This window comes from Cupressus sempervirens, chromosome 9, assembly GCF_028749045.1.
Source record: "Cupressus sempervirens isolate cs-2001-9-10 chromosome 9, ASM2874904v1, whole genome shotgun sequence".
In the NCBI taxonomy this organism is placed as follows: domain Eukaryota; kingdom Viridiplantae; phylum Streptophyta; class Pinopsida; order Cupressales; family Cupressaceae; genus Cupressus; species Cupressus sempervirens.
In genome coordinates this window covers 550438835-550457205 of record NC_143126.1, presented here as the reverse complement: position 1 = coordinate 550457205, position 18371 = coordinate 550438835, and the positions used below count along the sequence as shown (strand labels likewise).

The 18371-nt window shown below is 36.6% G+C and overlaps 1 protein-coding gene across 1 annotated transcript in view; it reads right to left on the bottom strand.

Annotated features, from left to right (window-relative positions):
- Positions 1 to 462: 462 nt before the first annotated feature.
- Positions 463 to 18371, bottom strand: part of LOC149539820 (1,4-alpha-glucan-branching enzyme 2-2, chloroplastic/amyloplastic-like) — a 229060-nt gene continuing 211151 nt past the window's right edge. The window contains exon 23 of the mRNA XM_089801015.1: positions 463 to 1099. Coding sequence (XP_089657141.1) covers positions 1013 to 1099 — 87 coding nt within the window. The 3' untranslated portion in view covers positions 463 to 1012. The remainder of the gene's footprint in view (positions 1100 to 18371) is intronic.

The window sequence follows — 18371 nt, the reverse complement described above, 5'->3', positions numbered from 1 at the left end:
GCCGCATTCCCTGTTATCAGCAATTTGTCTCATGATCTCTACTTTCAAGTTCAACAGTGTGCCTAAGTCTGATCAAGAAGATCATACAGGAAGAGCTAAAACAATTATGCTTAACAAAAGATACAACATCAAAAGCGACACGCGTCAAATTCCGCTGCCGTTCTTTTTTGGTTCAATTTTGAAATTACTCAGAAACTAATTTCAGTCGGTGTCATGATTTCTGGGCATATATAAGCTTTATCGACAAGAAGCCAATTTCATTTGAGAGAGTCGTTCTACTACGTTACATATCAAAGATGCTCTGGACCTAGGAATACCATTCTAAAGATCTCAGGGACAAGATTTTATTGCTTTAAGCTGATAAATACAATAGAGATTGTTTCTCTTGTTTACAAAATTCATTTTCAAGAGGGAAAACCTTCAAAAGTAAAATACAACAAGAACACAAAATGATGCCCATGATTGTAAACATAAATAGAAATATAACCACTTATAGCGCCAAACATTGAACTTAGATGAAACTGTACTATTGAGTTTATGCCTCGCAGAAGAAAATAGTAGAATTAGATAAGCCACCTGTCGTCTGCATCTCTCTTAAGGCCTGAACCATACCATCTTAACTCTACCGAAATGAAACATGTGGTAATTTCTATTAAAATGCATAAACCACTAGTGTGACTACATTCCTCATCTATAGTGTCAAAACTAGAAGATGTAACTCTGGGTACAAGAAATTCAAGAGTTACACAATTTCTTATGGCTAGATGGCATCAATGAAGAATATACAACTGGTCTGAAACATAGGACCAGATTTAAGTCCCAACAGAATTAATCATGTCTATCATTTAGTGGGATTTCTCGAAAGCATGTACATGCAGACCGAAGATTCCATCTTATAACTTCTTCATATCCATAAACCAGATGCTTTTCAGGAGTAATATACACGTTGCATTCACCTGCTCTATTGAGAGGTGCATGGTGAGAAAAGGAAAACCCTTCAACTTTGTTTCAACTATTCATTTGCTAGAGCATATACAACTGCAGTTCTGCAAGGACTGTAGACAAGGAAGGAGTGAGGCCTGTCGTCGAACCACCCTTCCTGCATAAAATAAGGCATGACGCCAAAATTTTATAACATAGCTTCAAAATAGAATCGGTGAGCAGAAAAAATAAAATTCAGAGTTCGCATCACAAAACATACAAATTTATAATCTTGCCAAAAATTGAAAACTGGTAGTTTATCCAAAAAAAAGAACTTAAAAAAAAAGGAAAGAAAGGAAGGAGGCTTGCCTATCAATTTTAATGTCAACATATTTCAACACATAGTTACTTACACCTATTTAGATTGTATGATCCGGTCATGGAAATGATAATAAAACAATATGTAATAGTTTATTCAAGTTTATAAAAAGTTAAAAACATTGTGGATTGACTCTAACTTTTGAAGAATACTAGAAACCTCGCAAGAGATTTTGCTAGCACGACTGATGTCACTAAACAAACATCACATATTTGTGTTATAGCACCTCTTAAAATCTCCTCAAAAAAATCAAACATCTCACACTCCTTGCTATAGTATACTAGACATTTATGATGTATTTTCATATAAATTAAAAGACGAGGACATGTGATCTGCAAACTCCAATTTGGGTTTCCAACAATTCCATATTTGTCTTTAGATATTGCACCTTAGCATTCTCCTCAATATTAACGTATGACTTGGAGATTTAATACTTATCCCAATCAAATATCTTGATATACTATGACACATTGTGATTTTCAGGGGATATATAGCTTTCTGAAGTATTGTTCGATCGAAGTAGATATAAATATATTGTAAAGTCTCAAATTCATAGAATCCTGGATATATGAGGCATTTCAGAGTTGTAATCATGTGACGTTAAGCAACTTGGATGAGACGCAATATAAATTTAGTCTTCCTCTACCCTTCTGTAGTCTGTATAAATCACTGTTGATAACAAATAGTCGGTACACTATAATCTCTCTCTCAACGTTGTAATGGATTGCCATTTGCTACTCTATAATGCGTTTTGAGATGATTCCTCTTTAATCCTTCCTATTAAATGCCTATCTAATTTTCCTTCTCCGCTAATTTTATCTTCAAATATGTCACACTTAATCAATTGATGCATTCCTCTGCAATGAGTTTAGGAGTCGTCTCTCATAAAGGCATGTGCCTTGTCTTGCAATTGACTGTTAAATATTTCATATATTCCTTTAACACTGCGCAATAGGTAGTACTCCTTAAGTCAAAATTCATAAGCTGATATTTATATCGTATCATTTATTAAGATATTAGAATATATCATTTAATTATTGATATTTTAATTATTATTATTTATTTAATCATTTTATATTTATAATATTGCTATATTCATTCATATATATATATTGTAGTATATTAATTGTTATAGTTAATTAAATTAAAATTATTTAATAATTTCTTTATTCATTTTATTTTATAGATAAAAATCTCTTCAAGAGGTAGCAGATATCTTTAATTCTCATAAGAACTTTTACAAAATGAGAAAACTTAAGGTTTTCTCTTGCTGATAAGTTGGCCACTTCTATGCAATAAATCGCGAACTTCTCAAACTTTACTACTCTTGGGCAGCACTAGTAAAACTGGGACACCTAAAAACTTGCCCATTCATTATTTATTTTGTAATTTAGAGTATCTAGAGGAGAGGAGGATTTTGGCAGAGAGAAATAGTTTTTAACAGTGTTGTAGATCGATCGCAAGTGGATTTGAAGTGGATTAGAAGCAGATTTTTCAAGCAAATTCAGATTCACAAGTAAGTTTTCTAAATTCATTTTCTTTTAGTGAAAAGGGGAAGAGGAAGATGTAGATTAGTTTCATATTTTACCTGACATTTGTATTTTCTTATCTTTCTACAAAGACAATTTTCTATTTCTAGCTTGCTTTAGAGTTCAAAGTCTTTGGATAGGGCTGCCAATGATGACATTCCACATAAGGATGCAATTTTGTTACATATTGCATTTATATATATCTAGATCAGCATGTTTGGTTTGTTTACTCATTTACTGACTCATTATTTTTATTGAATTTTGAAAAAAAATGCATTTCTAATTAAATTTAAGTGATTTTTAAAATTCCCAATATTTTCTTGAGAAGTTGCCCATTTATTTCCGATATTTGTCAAGAACATTTTTTTTGCCTTGTCAATAAGTGGCAGAGAACGAGATTTTGAACCATGGGGTGAACAACATTAAATCTTTGAGTTATTGTATTTCTTTCTTCTCTTATCTCTCCATTATCTTAATATTGTTTAGTGCTCACATCTGGTGAAACCCAAACACAATTGCCAATTGGATTTAATGTACATGCAAGTAGTCTAAAGCCGACATTCAACATTAATTATATCTTGTTTCACTTATTTCAAAAAAAAAGGGAAAAAGGAGGTGGTTATTTCAATGGGTTTTCCTGCCAGCTTGTTGAGTTTATCAGCACATGTCAGACTTTGAGTAGTAAGCAGATGTTGCATGCCATTTTGGAACCTTGCATGGCAGTGGACATAGTTCTATGTCAAATTTGAGCATTTTCTATGAGAGAAAGTGAAGAGGTAAGGGAAAGAGAGGTTGAACAATTGCAATAGTGGCCATCTGATATATCAAATCAGCACATTGAGACTCATTCAGAGGAGGCTAAAGGAGAAACATGTACCATGGGAAACAGGGATCCTAGACATGGACTTGACAAAGAATTTTGGAATGTGTTGGAGGTACTATCTAGGGGTCAATACAATTGGGTGAGTGGATGAATGTGTTGACTCACATGATGGCTCAACAGATGGGGCAAAATGCTAATGCAAAAGGTAATAACAATGAAGGTAATTGTTGTCACTTAGGTTTGCACCCTTGTCCAAGGCCTATGCACGAGGACAACCTAGTGAATCATGGAAACAACCTCCAAGCTGTGGGACTTGAACTGTGAGGTTGAGTCTCTGGAGAAGGCCGGCTTCCTCTTACTATCAGGGTGCACCTAACTACTCTTGGAGAGGAAAAGGGAGAAGGAGAGCATGAAAACAAATCTACCTAGTCTAATCTAAAGAGGTGATGCACCAAAATAGAGTGTTCAGACCAATCCCTGCCCATACATGCACTACTGAACCAGAATGAAACTAAGGATATACACATCCAAACTTGCTTTGATCTAATAACCACATGCAGATCAGAAAACCAAGATGAATGACACAAAGAAAGAGGTTCACTTATATATCATTCACAGGCCAGCAGAGATACAGTCATGCAGATTACAAATTTTCACAAAATAATGGCAAAGGCAAAGAGTTCTTGCACTTTCATACCAATGGCTGAAGGAGATAAGTGGAGAATCATACAGTTCAGAGGCACAGGGGAATTTACACTGGAATTGCAGAGCAACAGCAAAGAAAAGTCAGAGAAAGGTCAACCTGGACAAAATTTTCAAAATTTGCCTTTATAGCTCCGGCATAACTGAGATTTTTTGCTCTGCAATTACTGCTCAACAACTGTCATTAAGCCTCGTCCACTGAAAATCTGATCGAGGCATGGGTCTTTGGTACAACACAATCTGATATCTCACTGAAAGAGCCTTGAGAAGACAGAACGGCGCCGATGAATAACTTCTGATCAGGTAGATGGATTCGCCATGATGATAGAATGTCCCTTTTGCGTTTATAACTCATTCTAGAGTAGCTGAGCATTGATCACAAGATCAAATTTCGCGGCAAACTCGACTTCTTCTGTTTCTGGTTCATGAATCAGCAGGTCGAAAAGTCAACAAGGTCCCACGAGCCAACTGGGCCACGCGGGCCAATCACCTTCTTTCGTTTTGCCAGCTGGGAAGTCTTTCTGCAGTTGACCACCTTCCTTTTATTGACTGGGCGCTATGTCGCTATGGGCGAAATACTCGGAATTCGTGATAGCGCCATAGCACCCAGTGGTGAACTTCTATTCAACTAACCGTGCCACCCTTTAAACTGTTAACGTTAACTGTGATGTCTCCAAACCTGACCGCAACATTAACTGTCAGCCGTTAACTGTCAACCTGGGCCGAGCCAGCAAGACACGTGTCATCAAGGCGCTATGTCGCTATGGTATACAGTGTGCAACTTTTAATGGCGAGATAGCGCTAACCATCGATCTTCCTGAAATCTGACGATCGTGAAGACTCGTCATAATACTGTGCTTGTTCTTATCTGGGCCCATCATGCCTGGCGCCATCTCGACAACTGCACCACACTTCAAATGACACCTGGCAATCCTTGGCACATACACCTTGGCGAGACCTGGCCCCTTGATCCACGTGGCAAAAGGGTGTTATGTCACTATGGTTAAAATTCTCGCAGTTCTCCATAGCAAGATAGCGCCTGCCGTAGATTTGCCTTAGATCTACGGTGCTCAAACTCTTTGCAAGATTGCATACCTGGTTAATTGGATGGGCCAATCAGATCCGCCTACGTACTCTGACCTGTCTGACAGCTGCCATGGAAGAAGAGCCACCTGTTTTATCCAGCAGCCCACAAGACGAAAATGGACCCACATGCCACGTGTCACCGAGGCGCTATGTCGCTATGGTATCCACCGTGTAATTTCTCATGGCGAGATAGCGCCCATCGTTGATCTGAACTGATCTAACGGCAAGCACCCTTGTCCAGACTCCTCAGTGCATAGCCAATAAGAACCAGCCACGTGCCAACTGTCTGATGAATCCTCGCTGATATCTGACAGGGCACACCTGGGACTCACCGGACACGCGGCAAAAGAGCGCTATGTCGCTAACGGCGAGAAGCTCGAATTTTTTGATAGCACCATAGCGCCCACCGTGAAACTGGCAAAACTCGGCATCGGAGAAACAATCGAGAAAAAGGGGACCCACCGGACACGCGGCAGAAGGGCGCTATGTCGCTAACATATTCACCGTGCAATTTCTCATGGCAAGATAGCGCCAACTGTTGATTTGCCTTAGATCTACGATGGAAGGCTTGCGGGCCGCAGAACGTATTATAAGGTTTGATCGGGTATTAAAATAATACTAACTCTGCACACTAGCCGTTGGTGGGTAAACATTTAAAATTTGAATCCTGGCGGGGCATCAAAATGATAACAGTAATGAACGCAACTATGCTTATGGGGAGAATAGTATGTGGGTAACACACTAATCAGAAAACTAGAGCTAATAGCTCTAGGCCACTGATACCCACTTCTCCCACAAGGAAACCTGACCAGGCAAATAATGAGCCAGACATCACTAAGTTGCACAACTACTTTTGACAAGATTGGAAGAATGGAGACCCATAGTTTTAGGAAGCCATAACTTTTAGGGACTACATAGATGTCAGAATGAAGCATCACCCTCGCACTTTTGGTAGAGCACAAAATGACAACCTACAAAAGAAGGTAGGAAAGCTTATACTTTTTCATTATAATGGGTCCAAGAAGAGCATTGGTAGAGCATGGATACAAAAGGTGGATATTTTCAGCTCAATCCCATGTCGGAAGAGTAAACTATCAAGTATGCAGCGATACACTTAGATGGTATTGCACACGAGTGGGGCCTCATGGGATGGTTAATATGGGAGATAGAATTATTTCTACACAGGGTTCAACAAAGAGACTGGGTGAGAGATATGACAAGAATCCTACATGAGATGAATTGTCTTTTGATTGTGATGATCTGGGTTTTTAACATAATGCATGTATGGAGGATAGCATTGATGATTGTGATAAAGATCTTAAAACAAAATCTGATTTCTTTGCATGGAGCTGACTTCATATTGCTATTGTAATCCATTATCACATCTTTCTACACATTGTTTTTATTGGAAATAATATAGATAAATATCATTATTCATCAGCCACATAATCTTATATTACCATCACAAAATTCAATTGATCAAAATGTCGTGAATGATAATATTTAAACACCATATGCTCTTACGTCACCCACAGGGAATCTTGGTGATCAGAAAGTGATATATATTTATATGAAAACTTGCTGAGATATTACAAACTTGACCAACTTTGGGAGCTTCTTCTATGCAGTTCCCAAACATGGAACTCTGAAGGTGTATCCTTGTAATTAAAGAGGACTTCAGACAGAATGTAAGGGAGAGCATTAAAGCTTTGTTTTGAGATAATGCCTAGGCAAGGTCATCTCGTTTGGCTTCAAATTATGACTTTTCTGAAGTAAATGTCTGTGCACACAATATTTGACAAGACCAAAAACTCTCATCTATTTAGGAGGTAAAAAACAGGCACTTGAAACAGTTCCATCTTTTTGATAGAGATAATATTGCTATTGTAAAATATATTTTAAAAACAACCTGTTAAATCCAAGACTATCATAGGAAAGGATTTGCAGACTAATCAGTGGATTATTATGCTCAATTTTTCTGGAGATACAAAAGAAGATCCAAGACTATGATAGGGAAGGATTTCAAGAGATGATTATGGACACATTTAATAATGTTTTCAGTTCCTACGGACAGAAAAAAAAAGGGAAATGATGGTTCCCTTATAGGAAATGGGACAGACAAAGGAGAATGGTAGATGGAACTTTGAAATAGAAGGGGACTCGCTGCTAATAGTTGACGGAACCAATGGGATGACCAGAAAATAAAACTAATAATTGAAAATTAAAAATTTGAACAGAAAACTTTTAATTCGACTGCTTCAAATTTTGAATTTAGCTATAAATTGTATATTGAACTGCTTCAGCTTTAGGGGATGCAAGTTATGATTATCTAACTATCAACACTAAGCTAAACTTAAACAGAAAAAAATGCATGTTTTGGAAACCATTAAACTCAATGGTAATGAACATGTGCCCCCTTGTCAAGCCCTCATAGGCTAGCTTCCATAATGTTGTGCATTTCTTCTTTCATCACCCATCTCCGCAAGGCATCAATCATATAGCTCAAATTATTACAAAGAAATTAATCATTTGAAAACTCCAAACATTAGCATAACTTTCCACCTCTCACATGGATGTTTGTTTTGATAAAGAGAAGGTCAACAAGAGTTGCCAAAACTTATCACACCAAGAAGGAAAAACTGCTGTGAAGAATATATGCATGTCTGCAAAAGTCATCCTTGGGATTGACAGCTTCCAGCATCTTATAATTTTGGTGTCCACTAGTAAAAGGTTGACATTAGTGGATAGTTTAGGCACCAGTAAAAGGTTGATATGCTTACAAGTGGGATGATTGGCATTGTAAGTAACTTTTCAATCAATGTATAACAAAAACAGAGTTTGAATCAACAATCTCCCAAGATAGAGTGTTAGCATTATAAATGTAACTCAAAGTAGGAATCTGCAACTCAATTCTTTTGATTTGAAGATTAAGTTAAGGTAAGAAGTACATAGTTTTATATCCACTTTCTTCATTACAGAAGAGGTTGTATAGATTGTTTTAAAAATTCATTACATAATCGTAATTGCTACTACGATGGCAGTCGACAGTGACGCACACATGCACACATATATATATAAAAACTACAGTGGTTATGTATGATATATGATGGCATCAATGTCTATATGATATCATTATATCCTTGAGTTTTCAATCATAATATTGATGAAAGTTTTAACTAGCACTTGTTTGATATGTGTTGTCAATTAGCAATGCCTCATCCACATAAGGCATTTTGCCACTTCTTTACTCCATTAATCCAACTTGTGGTTGAAAGAAAGTATTTCTGGTTTCACAACATTATTTGTGGATATTGCACTGTGGCTTCCCAACGCAGCAATTTTCTTACGGGGTGAATAAAACAAAGTAATGAGACTCTGACCCGGCTTGGACTCAGCAAGGGTAACTCGACTCATGACCTCAGTTGTGACTCAGCAGTTACTTGACAAAGTGACAAAAACCTTCAAATTTAGAGATTTTTTAGGATTTATCTTAATTCCATGCACCCATTAGTGAATAAAGCTTAAAGACACAATAACATTATGAAATAGAAGGTAATTTGATCACATACATAACATACATCGATTACGTAAATACAAAGGTAAATTTTAGATGTATTAAGAAAATTTTGAGAACAAAAATAAAAAATCAGACGATTCAGATGAATCCTCTGAGTCACCCAATCGAGTCAGGCGAGTCGGCCAAGTCAGGCGAGTCGCTCAGTTGACCTACCAAGTCAGGGTCACGGATCATTTTGACCCGGCTGAGGTAACTCGACTCGCCGACTCGGATGACTCGCCCGACTTGCGGCAAGTCTTGTTACTCTAGAATAAAACCATAATTTCTCTTGCTTAGCAATCAGTGGTACAACTATTTTCATATTTTTGGTAGCTTAAATCCACATTCATAGGAAATGATCAATCAAAGCACCCTGTCCTTTCCTTTTGAGTGTTATATATCATCAACACTAGAACACCAGTTTCCATGCTGACATAACCTATTACTGAAATAACCCAGAGCATGCAACTACTAACATGGACGAAGATAGACAATGATAGATGAGCAATCTATGACTCCACTTGATGTTCAAACAAATTTCTGTGCTATTACAGTGCTGACAGAAGCTCAAGATATCTTGAACCTTAGCCTTCTAGCAATAATTCCATGTTACGTCACAGCACGTGATAATCAGGATATACACTCATGTTGCTGCTTCTGCCACTTTCCAAAGCTAATCACTGCTCTCAGTATTACTGATTGCCACTACAAATATATGCATATTGGTCTGATGCAATTCAATGAGATCACCACATATGTGATGTCTATGCATGCCACTACTATAATTGTCACCACTGCTATGAATAGACGAGATCACCAGCAAAGCGAATATGCACACAGCCAGCACAGTGCAATTATGAATGTTTGATATGCAGATGTATGAATATCTGATGTTCTGATTATTGCCAATGTATGAATGTCAACTATGTAGATGTATAAATGTCTGGTATTCTGATTATTGCCGATGTATGAATGTCTGATAGAAGATGTAAGAAGGCTTTGCAGCCTAAATGCAAGCCCAAACAATATAGCAGATGTATAATCCTTGTCCAACATCACATGGAATGATATAATTGCTTCTGAATCTGGTTGTAACCTCCAAAGGTGTATATACATTGATCAATGATGCAAGTCTAGCTATTCAATTTGGTCTCTAACAAGAGACTTCACCAAATTGGGATTGATAGTAGACGAGGATATTTTCACCTCCAAAATGCAATCTCCCCAAGAGTTCTAACTTGGAATTAGTAAGACAAATTACTGAAACCTCCTTTGACCATTTTCTTCTTTAGGATGAACCACGAAGTGTAATTAAATGTTGATGTTAAAAATTCGTACACAATCTAAACCAGAAGATTAAAGCAAAATTCAGTATTGACTGTGGAAATCTGATAGCATTAAAATGAAAAGTTGTTTGAGGATGATTCTACACTCCAAGAAGCTGATATAATATGACATCGAACACCTCCAATGCAATAAAGTCAGCACAATATTAAGTTGGCACGAATGTTTGAATATGTATTACAACCCAATCAAGGGAGGTACCAAAAGCATGCCACACAAAGCATCCCCCTAGAATTCCCTTAATAGCTCACACGAGGGATCATGATGAGATACAAGATGAAATCAAGAATAGGTCCAATTTATCCTTAAGAGGCTTATGCCTAAAAACGAGAAGTTGGAAGTTTCACATGAGTGGGAAAAATTGCACCCTGTGAAACAACCTCTAAGCTTTTAGAAACGGACTCTTAATGTTGGTGTTTTTGGGAAAGGGGGAAAAAGATAGAACACAAAAACTAAGGCAATGTGCCAAAGATTTTGTAACCCTCTATGTTTCCCATTAGGAATAACATAAGACCCCCATAATGAGTACAGAGCACCAAATACTCTTCATTGTTGGAAAGAGAGCAAAATGATCGAGTTAAATGGTCATAGAGGTAATATTCAGATCTTCCCATGAGAAGCACCTGCTAAGGCTTGCATACTGTTACTACAATGTCACTAAACAACTATTCTACGAGAATGTTTCCCAAAATGACATAGTATATCCTTGGAATGACACAGAGCATAAAATTATTCACAACGCCAAACCAAAAAATACTATTAACGAAAAATGGGCATCGTCCAATGTGTCTCTTCTATATCGATTATCTAAATACAAAGTTCTCGAAAAATGATGTAATGGCTATTTTCCAAGTGTTATTCTCTTTCAAAATGGTGAACAAAAGTGCCCAAACCAAAAGATCCAAATGCACTTCCTACAATGTGACCGCAAGCTTACATATAAAGAATTCCTTGAACTAAATTTCGAAAAAGAAACCAAAATGTGCTCCTGCAAATGTACCATGTGGAAGAATCATCATGGCAATTGTTAAAACTATCTATGCATGCTTTTCCATATCATTATTCTTCTTCCATGTGCATAGAATTAGCATTGCTTAAACATTTCCAAACAACTCACAATGATTGCTCATTTTTTATGCATGGAGACAAAAAAAAATTATGAATCAAATATTCCTTGGGATTCACCGTGGAATGAAAAAGCGGCATTTTTCCTTGAAGTGTGTGGGCCTTGTAGGTTTTTTGTCCAACCCGACCACAGACTAGATACGTGTTGCAATGGCGAGAGTTCTTGAGGTTTTCCTTCCTTGCGACCTTGATAAGCTCCACAGTGACAACACATGGCAATAGCTATGTGAGCACACATTGAAAGGTGAAGCATTTTAAGGAAAAGAGGCTCATGATCATGACAAAAACCATGCCATTTTGACATTTGGTTACCCCAACTTGAGGAATCATAACATTATGCTTGTTTCTCAAAATTCAAGAAAAAATACCATGTTGGAAAGGTCTTCAAGATATCTAGTTTCAGTCCCTTAACACAATGCTTTTGACACATTGTGCTAAGGGATAGATAACAGTGTCAACTCCGAGTCCATTCAAAAGGCCTCATAAAATGCACTTTTTTGAAACATAGAATAGCTCTATTCTTTTTTTTTTTTTTTCTCATTATTGCTCAATCTCTCACTTCTAAACTAGCTCAACTTTCCTTCAGAATGCTTTTGATGAGTTCTATAGTAGATAACATCTACAACTTTTGGCAACTCGCAAGGGATCTCATCCTACTGAGAAAGAACCTTAGAGTCTTTGGTTCCACAAATTAGAATGCTTAGCCATTCGGCACAAACATGAGAAATGGGAGCCTCAATGAACAAACTTGCCTCAAACAACAGAACACAAAAAAATTTGCAAGGATGTACTTAGAGGAAAACTTGAAACTACAACATGCAATTCCTTAAGGAGAACACAACAAGTACAATATTTTTCGAAAACAACAAAGCTTCTAGCCTCCTATGTACAATGATTTACATTGAAATGATATTAGGCGAAGACATTGGTTGGCTTATTGAAGTAGTTGCCCTTCCTAACTAATTTATGATATTGCACATGCTTCTGGACAACTAGCCAGTGTAATGTCCCCGATTTTGGTAGGTCTATGCAGTTGATGGAGTTAGCTCATCATAGCGACCCTCGTGAGCTGACAGGATGTTTTGGGGCTCTCAATTGTGAACTTACTATTATTGGTAAGTTTATTTTCAGTAGTTGCTATTTTTGGCAGTGCAGTGGGTGGCTTCGACAGTTGGTCATCATCTGCAGTTAATAAAGAAATAAATTGCATGAGCTCTTATTTATTTATCAATCATTGACTGCATTATTATAATAATGTTTATATTATTATAATAATGAATTTAAGAGATATTTCTTAAAAAGCGAGTTAGAAAGTTTCTAGTGTTGAGTTCTTTTGGGAAACTTCCACAATTTCTAAAGTGGAGTTTAAGGGAATTTTGGCCAACAAAAGCTTATAAATCAGAGCTCATTTCATTAGGAAAGGCACGCTTGAAAATATATTTTCTTTTTGTGCCTTTGTGGCTCTTACCTAAGTTCTGAATGGTGAGCCCTTGCTGAAGTATAAGGGTCTCTAAGTTTCTGAAGATTGTTTCGAGTCACTATTGATGTATAGTGGCTTCATTGGATAGATCTCCCAACTGTGTTTTCTGTGACTGGGGGATTGGTTTCTTAATTCTGAGAATTCTGAGTGCTGTGCAAATTATTGCTGATTTATAATAATTCACTACTTTACTCCTAATGTTTTGCCTGTGTCTAGGAGAGTGTTCTTGCTAATGATAATTGGGAATTCATGCAGTGAATTATCTATGAACTAATTGCCAACTTGTGAATTGGATGGAGGTCACACTATGAGAATTGCATACTGGCATATAGCAATCTAGAAAGAGCGATTCATTTATTCAGGCACCAGTGATAGTTGTATCCAGTCAATTGAACGTGGAGGCTGATTGGCTTATCCTATTGGTACCTGTGATCTAGTATTTCAGGGAATCCGAATCAATTCATGGGCCGTGAGAGCATTCGAAGAGTCTGTGTCTGATACAAACAGAACTGCAATATCTTTCCTTGGCCTACAATTTTGTATTTTTGGGCCTGTGATTCATATTATCACCAGCAAATCTGGACTTAAGGGATCAGTAGACAATTGCAGAGGTTAGGCGATTCTTATAAGAGGCTGGGCAATCTTTACTTGGCACCTGCGATTTTATTTCTGTAAATCGTAAGGAATTGTGAGTGGCCACTGGGAATTTCTAGAGCCACAGCCTGATTAAGGAGCTTGAACCAGCGTCTGGAGAAATTGGCACCAGTTTGGGGTGGCGTCCTGCATTGGAGTTGAAGGATTTGCGTATTGCATTTAGGGCTAGCATTTACTGAGAGTTGGACTTTCAATTTGGACAGAAGACATATGTTTTGTGTGGGCTGATGGCAGCATTGTGATCCTGCAATAATTGATAGCAGGTTTCCCTCTTCCAATTGTCATTCTGAAGTTTCTTTAAAATAAGGCAACAACATTTCTGTATGATGATTACAATCATTTACAGTGCTCAGAAATTACAGTTATAACTATTTATCTTGCTTTGCAAAACTCAAGAAATTATTAATATTCTGAGCCTTTTGATTAGTTAAGGGATCAACAAAATTGCATAGCTAGCGTTGCTTGCCAAATCTTTGTTAAAATGACAATCTTTTGATAAGGTAAGGAAGTGGATGTTAGCAAAAGTAAATTTGTTCAGTTAGCCAGGACTAGGGTCTTTACAGCCAGAAAACGAAACTTGACACACATCCAACATGCTAGAATGCCCTATCAAGATTTAGAAAATGACACTCAACTGCATTTGAATGTTGTCTTCTTGAAGTAGATGGGTAAACTGAACTTTCACTTCTTTATTTTTGTTTTCATGCTGAGAGGTAAGCATGACCAAGGGTGCCTTGTAGATCTAAGTTAGATATCTGATGTGACATCCTCTTGAGAAAATCAAGTTCAAGCAATCACCCTTGAACTCACTGCCATGCTCATAAATTGATGCAGAGTGAGAGGATAATCATGTTGATGGGGGCTAAAATAAGCCTCATGTGGTTTTTCGCAAGCATACGCAGGTTGCCGATGATAATGTGTAGGGTGGGTGAGAGACAAGAACTAGAAAATTGCGCACAACTAGCTGTAGCAAGGGAATATGGAGCAAAATTTTAAGCATTTATGTCCTAATATTGTAGGTAGGGACAGTTTTGCACAAAACCGAGATCTGAGCAAACACCATCCGAATTAGCGAAATTTCCTAGGCTATTAAGTCCCTAGGTTCTTGAAGCATGGCTGCAAGCCTAAAAATACTAAAGAACACACCAAATCTATAAAGAACTCTTACTCTAGTGAACATCAAATTGCTTCACTTTTGGATGTTTGACATTTTGTCAAATACTCTGCATACATCCTCTATCTCAATGTCCTTTATTTTCAGATTGTTATTGCTTGCTTGATAATGGTTTGAAATAATGTTCAAATGCTTCGCAAAATAACTCAGTGATGACTAAGCAAAGCACAAGAGGTAATGGTAATTTCCCTTGATTATTTCAAATGTATATATCAGAAATTTACATGCAAATCTACACCTACAGTGAAAGATCCCCAATCCCGGAGGTCTTGGAAATTGCTATTTGTTTCACAAATGGAGTCTTTGGCTAGCGATTGGCATCTCTAGAAGACTTTACTCGATGCTGAAGCTTTTCTGTTTTCTTGCTGGTTTTTCAGTTGGTTTTGGATTTTTGAAGATATATGCAAAAGTAAAAGATAACTAACAAACAAATCTCAACTACATATAATAAACAACATTCATTAATGAAAATACTTGACAATCTGGAAATTCCTCAAACCATACCAGGCATAATATTCAGATTTCTGCATTTAGATAGAAAGATTGCCAATGTTGATTACTACTGTCCACAAAGGGAGTTGACGCCAATTGAAAAAGGACTTTACAATTGCAAATGATGATACTTTGCAGTTCTACAAGCCTTGTATGCACTTTCCAATCAAAGACGTGGCCTGATAACGTAGGATGATCTCCAAACACAAACTGACCTGCCTCAAATACAGATGCCTCAACTTCAAATAATGGCTGCCCAGCTGAAAATGGGTTTCCCTCAAATGCAAAGTTGTCTAGCAAGAAATCGATTGCTCCTCAGATCTCACTATTCCCAATATCTTAGAATTCAATCACCCAAGGACTTGTTGAGGTTTGCATCCCAACAATCTAGACTTGAGTGTTTCATTCCAAGCCACAAAATTGCTCTCCCAGAGCAATTCCAAATATCATAAGCTTCAAATGTCAAAAGATAATGAAAAATTAGGTCTTCATCTCCTTATCACAGCTCTAGAAGAATTGCTGCCAGTAATGAAACCTTAACGCCACTACGCAGCTAGTTAATATGGGACATTGTCAACGCTTGTAACTCATGCCATCTTTGTGACTTGTTTGAAAACCTGTTTAAATATCTTCCAAGACTTCAAACGAAGAATTTCATTAACAGAAATAAGCCACCTAAATTGCTATACAATTCCCAATGCACAGTGAGCAATTGGACTCAAACCCTTGCATACAAAATATCAGGACCAGTCCTTAGTAATTGCAGAATAATTCCCAACATTTCCAGAGATCATACACACCAAATGCAGATAAGACCTACGTCAAACAGCAATAATGTCAAGGCACTCAAACAGAGATTTCAACACCAAATCACCTCCTCAACAACAATAAATATAATATAAGGAGACACCCTAGATTAGATTGAATATGTGAATTCAATTCAATTCAATTTGCAACAGCATTGAATCAAATACAACTGCCAAGCTCAAAAGATTGATTCAATTTGCTTTGCAACAGCAAAAAATTGAATCACAGAGCAAGAGGAATCAGCGTTCAAGAAGAATTCACAACTTCCAAACCCTCACAAGATAATATAAAAACAATAGACAAAAGCATGATTCATTTGCTTCATGACGCCACCTTTTATAATCCACTTGGCTTCACGAACACACAATTAATTAGAAGCTTCCATTATATTCTTTTAATAAATAACATTTCTAGCACATGGCTTCATGACAACGCTTTTCACTTAAGAGACTTCAACTTCACAACACCAAATTATAAAATGAAATAACATAAAATGCTTTTATAATAATGAAGCCTCATTAATAATTTAATAATAATTTGGCCACTAAAATAATAATAACTCCCAAATTATTAACAAGGTCGAAAATATTAAAGTGGGAAAATCTCTACTTAGTGAAAATGATGAAAGTATCGAAAAAAGCAGGATATTTGGGACACTTCATAGAAATCAAGAAAAAACAAACAAATTCACTTGCAAATAACCCCAAATGCAGACTTCCCCCAAATAACTCAGCAAATCAATCTAAAACAATAGGGGGGAGCGCTATGCGAGTTAAAAATTGTTTTGATGTACTCTCTGCGATCTAGGAAGAAGAACAAGATTGTAAAACATCAAAAAGGACAAATAGTTTTGAAACCCTAATCAGGCTTCATGCAAAACGAAGTGCAGTTATCATCAAAAACCAGAAGAATAACGAAGAACATGGTTGGAAGCTAGTTAAAAATAGAAAGTATAGAAAGCATGGCGATGAAAAACCGATCTCAAAAGCCCACACCAGGAAAGAAGGCTTGGATCAGCAATTGAAGAACCAAGTAGCTTTTTTCAAGGAAACCAAATATATCAGCAATGGATGTAAACAAGATAAGCCTACCCCTAATCTTAATAAGCAGAGCACGTATATGATATCTCGACCCATAAAGATCTCAGAACCCAATAATATACCCTTAGGATCTTTGAAACCCTATCCAATCCAATCTAAAGTCCTAGCAGGTAAAGCAAAAATCATTTATGTCTGTACTGAAAAACCCCATTGATAGATCAACTAAGAAGGTAACAAAGACATCCCAAGCATCCGTTTATATTCCCCCACATAGGAAAAAGCAACTTGAAAAAAAATAAGCGAATCAAATTTACAAATCCTAATCAAAGAAATACAAACAATGTTGAAAACATTGAAACTATTATCATTAGCAATGAACACAGTCAAGCAAAATGGCAGGAATGCTCTGATCTAGGTATCTACGCGATATGGAACAAACCAGCAAAATACAGAGCCAATCTGAAACGGAACCTAACAAGAATCTACAGAGCAAAGGTAAGTAACATAACTCCTCATGAAAATCAATATTGGTATGTGCAATGTCAGAATCATAAAATTAGGAATGAACTGATAGAAATATCGAACTATTTTTATAAAGGGCATCCTATTAAATTTATAGCATGGCAGCCCAATTTTAATGAAAAAAGCAATCAGCAAATATAGTCAATTAAATGGTTGGAATGTGCAAATATTCCATCAAAACTAAATGATATCAATATAATAAAAAGAATAGGCAAATCTCTAGAAACTCTAATAGGATTCGAAGTAAATAATTATAAAACAAATAAGATAAGATTCTTAGTCTCAATAAAAACAAAACAAAGTGAACACATAAGTACAAAAATCATAATGAACAGATCTATATATAAATTAACCTTTATTGAATATATAGGAGAAATAAATGAAATAAAGAAAATAATAGGAGCAAACTTAAAAAATATAAACATAAAGAATAATCTGAAGGAAGCATTAAGGATCATTAGAAAAAGGGAGAAAAAGGTAGAAGAAAACAAGGAAAAAAGAAAACTACAGAACAAAGAGAATACAAGCAACCAAGACCTGAAGGTAAAGGAGGTAGAGCAAGAAGACTAGAAGGTAAACTTCATATAGAGTATAGATGGAAGACAAATATGGATTACCAAATTTCAATGGATAAATATAGAAATTGCAAAGACTGTAGAATAGAAAAGGAAACACTAGAAGAAATAGAGTTCAACGTGAAAAAATTGAATATGCTTTCCTATGAGGTATTGCTTCTA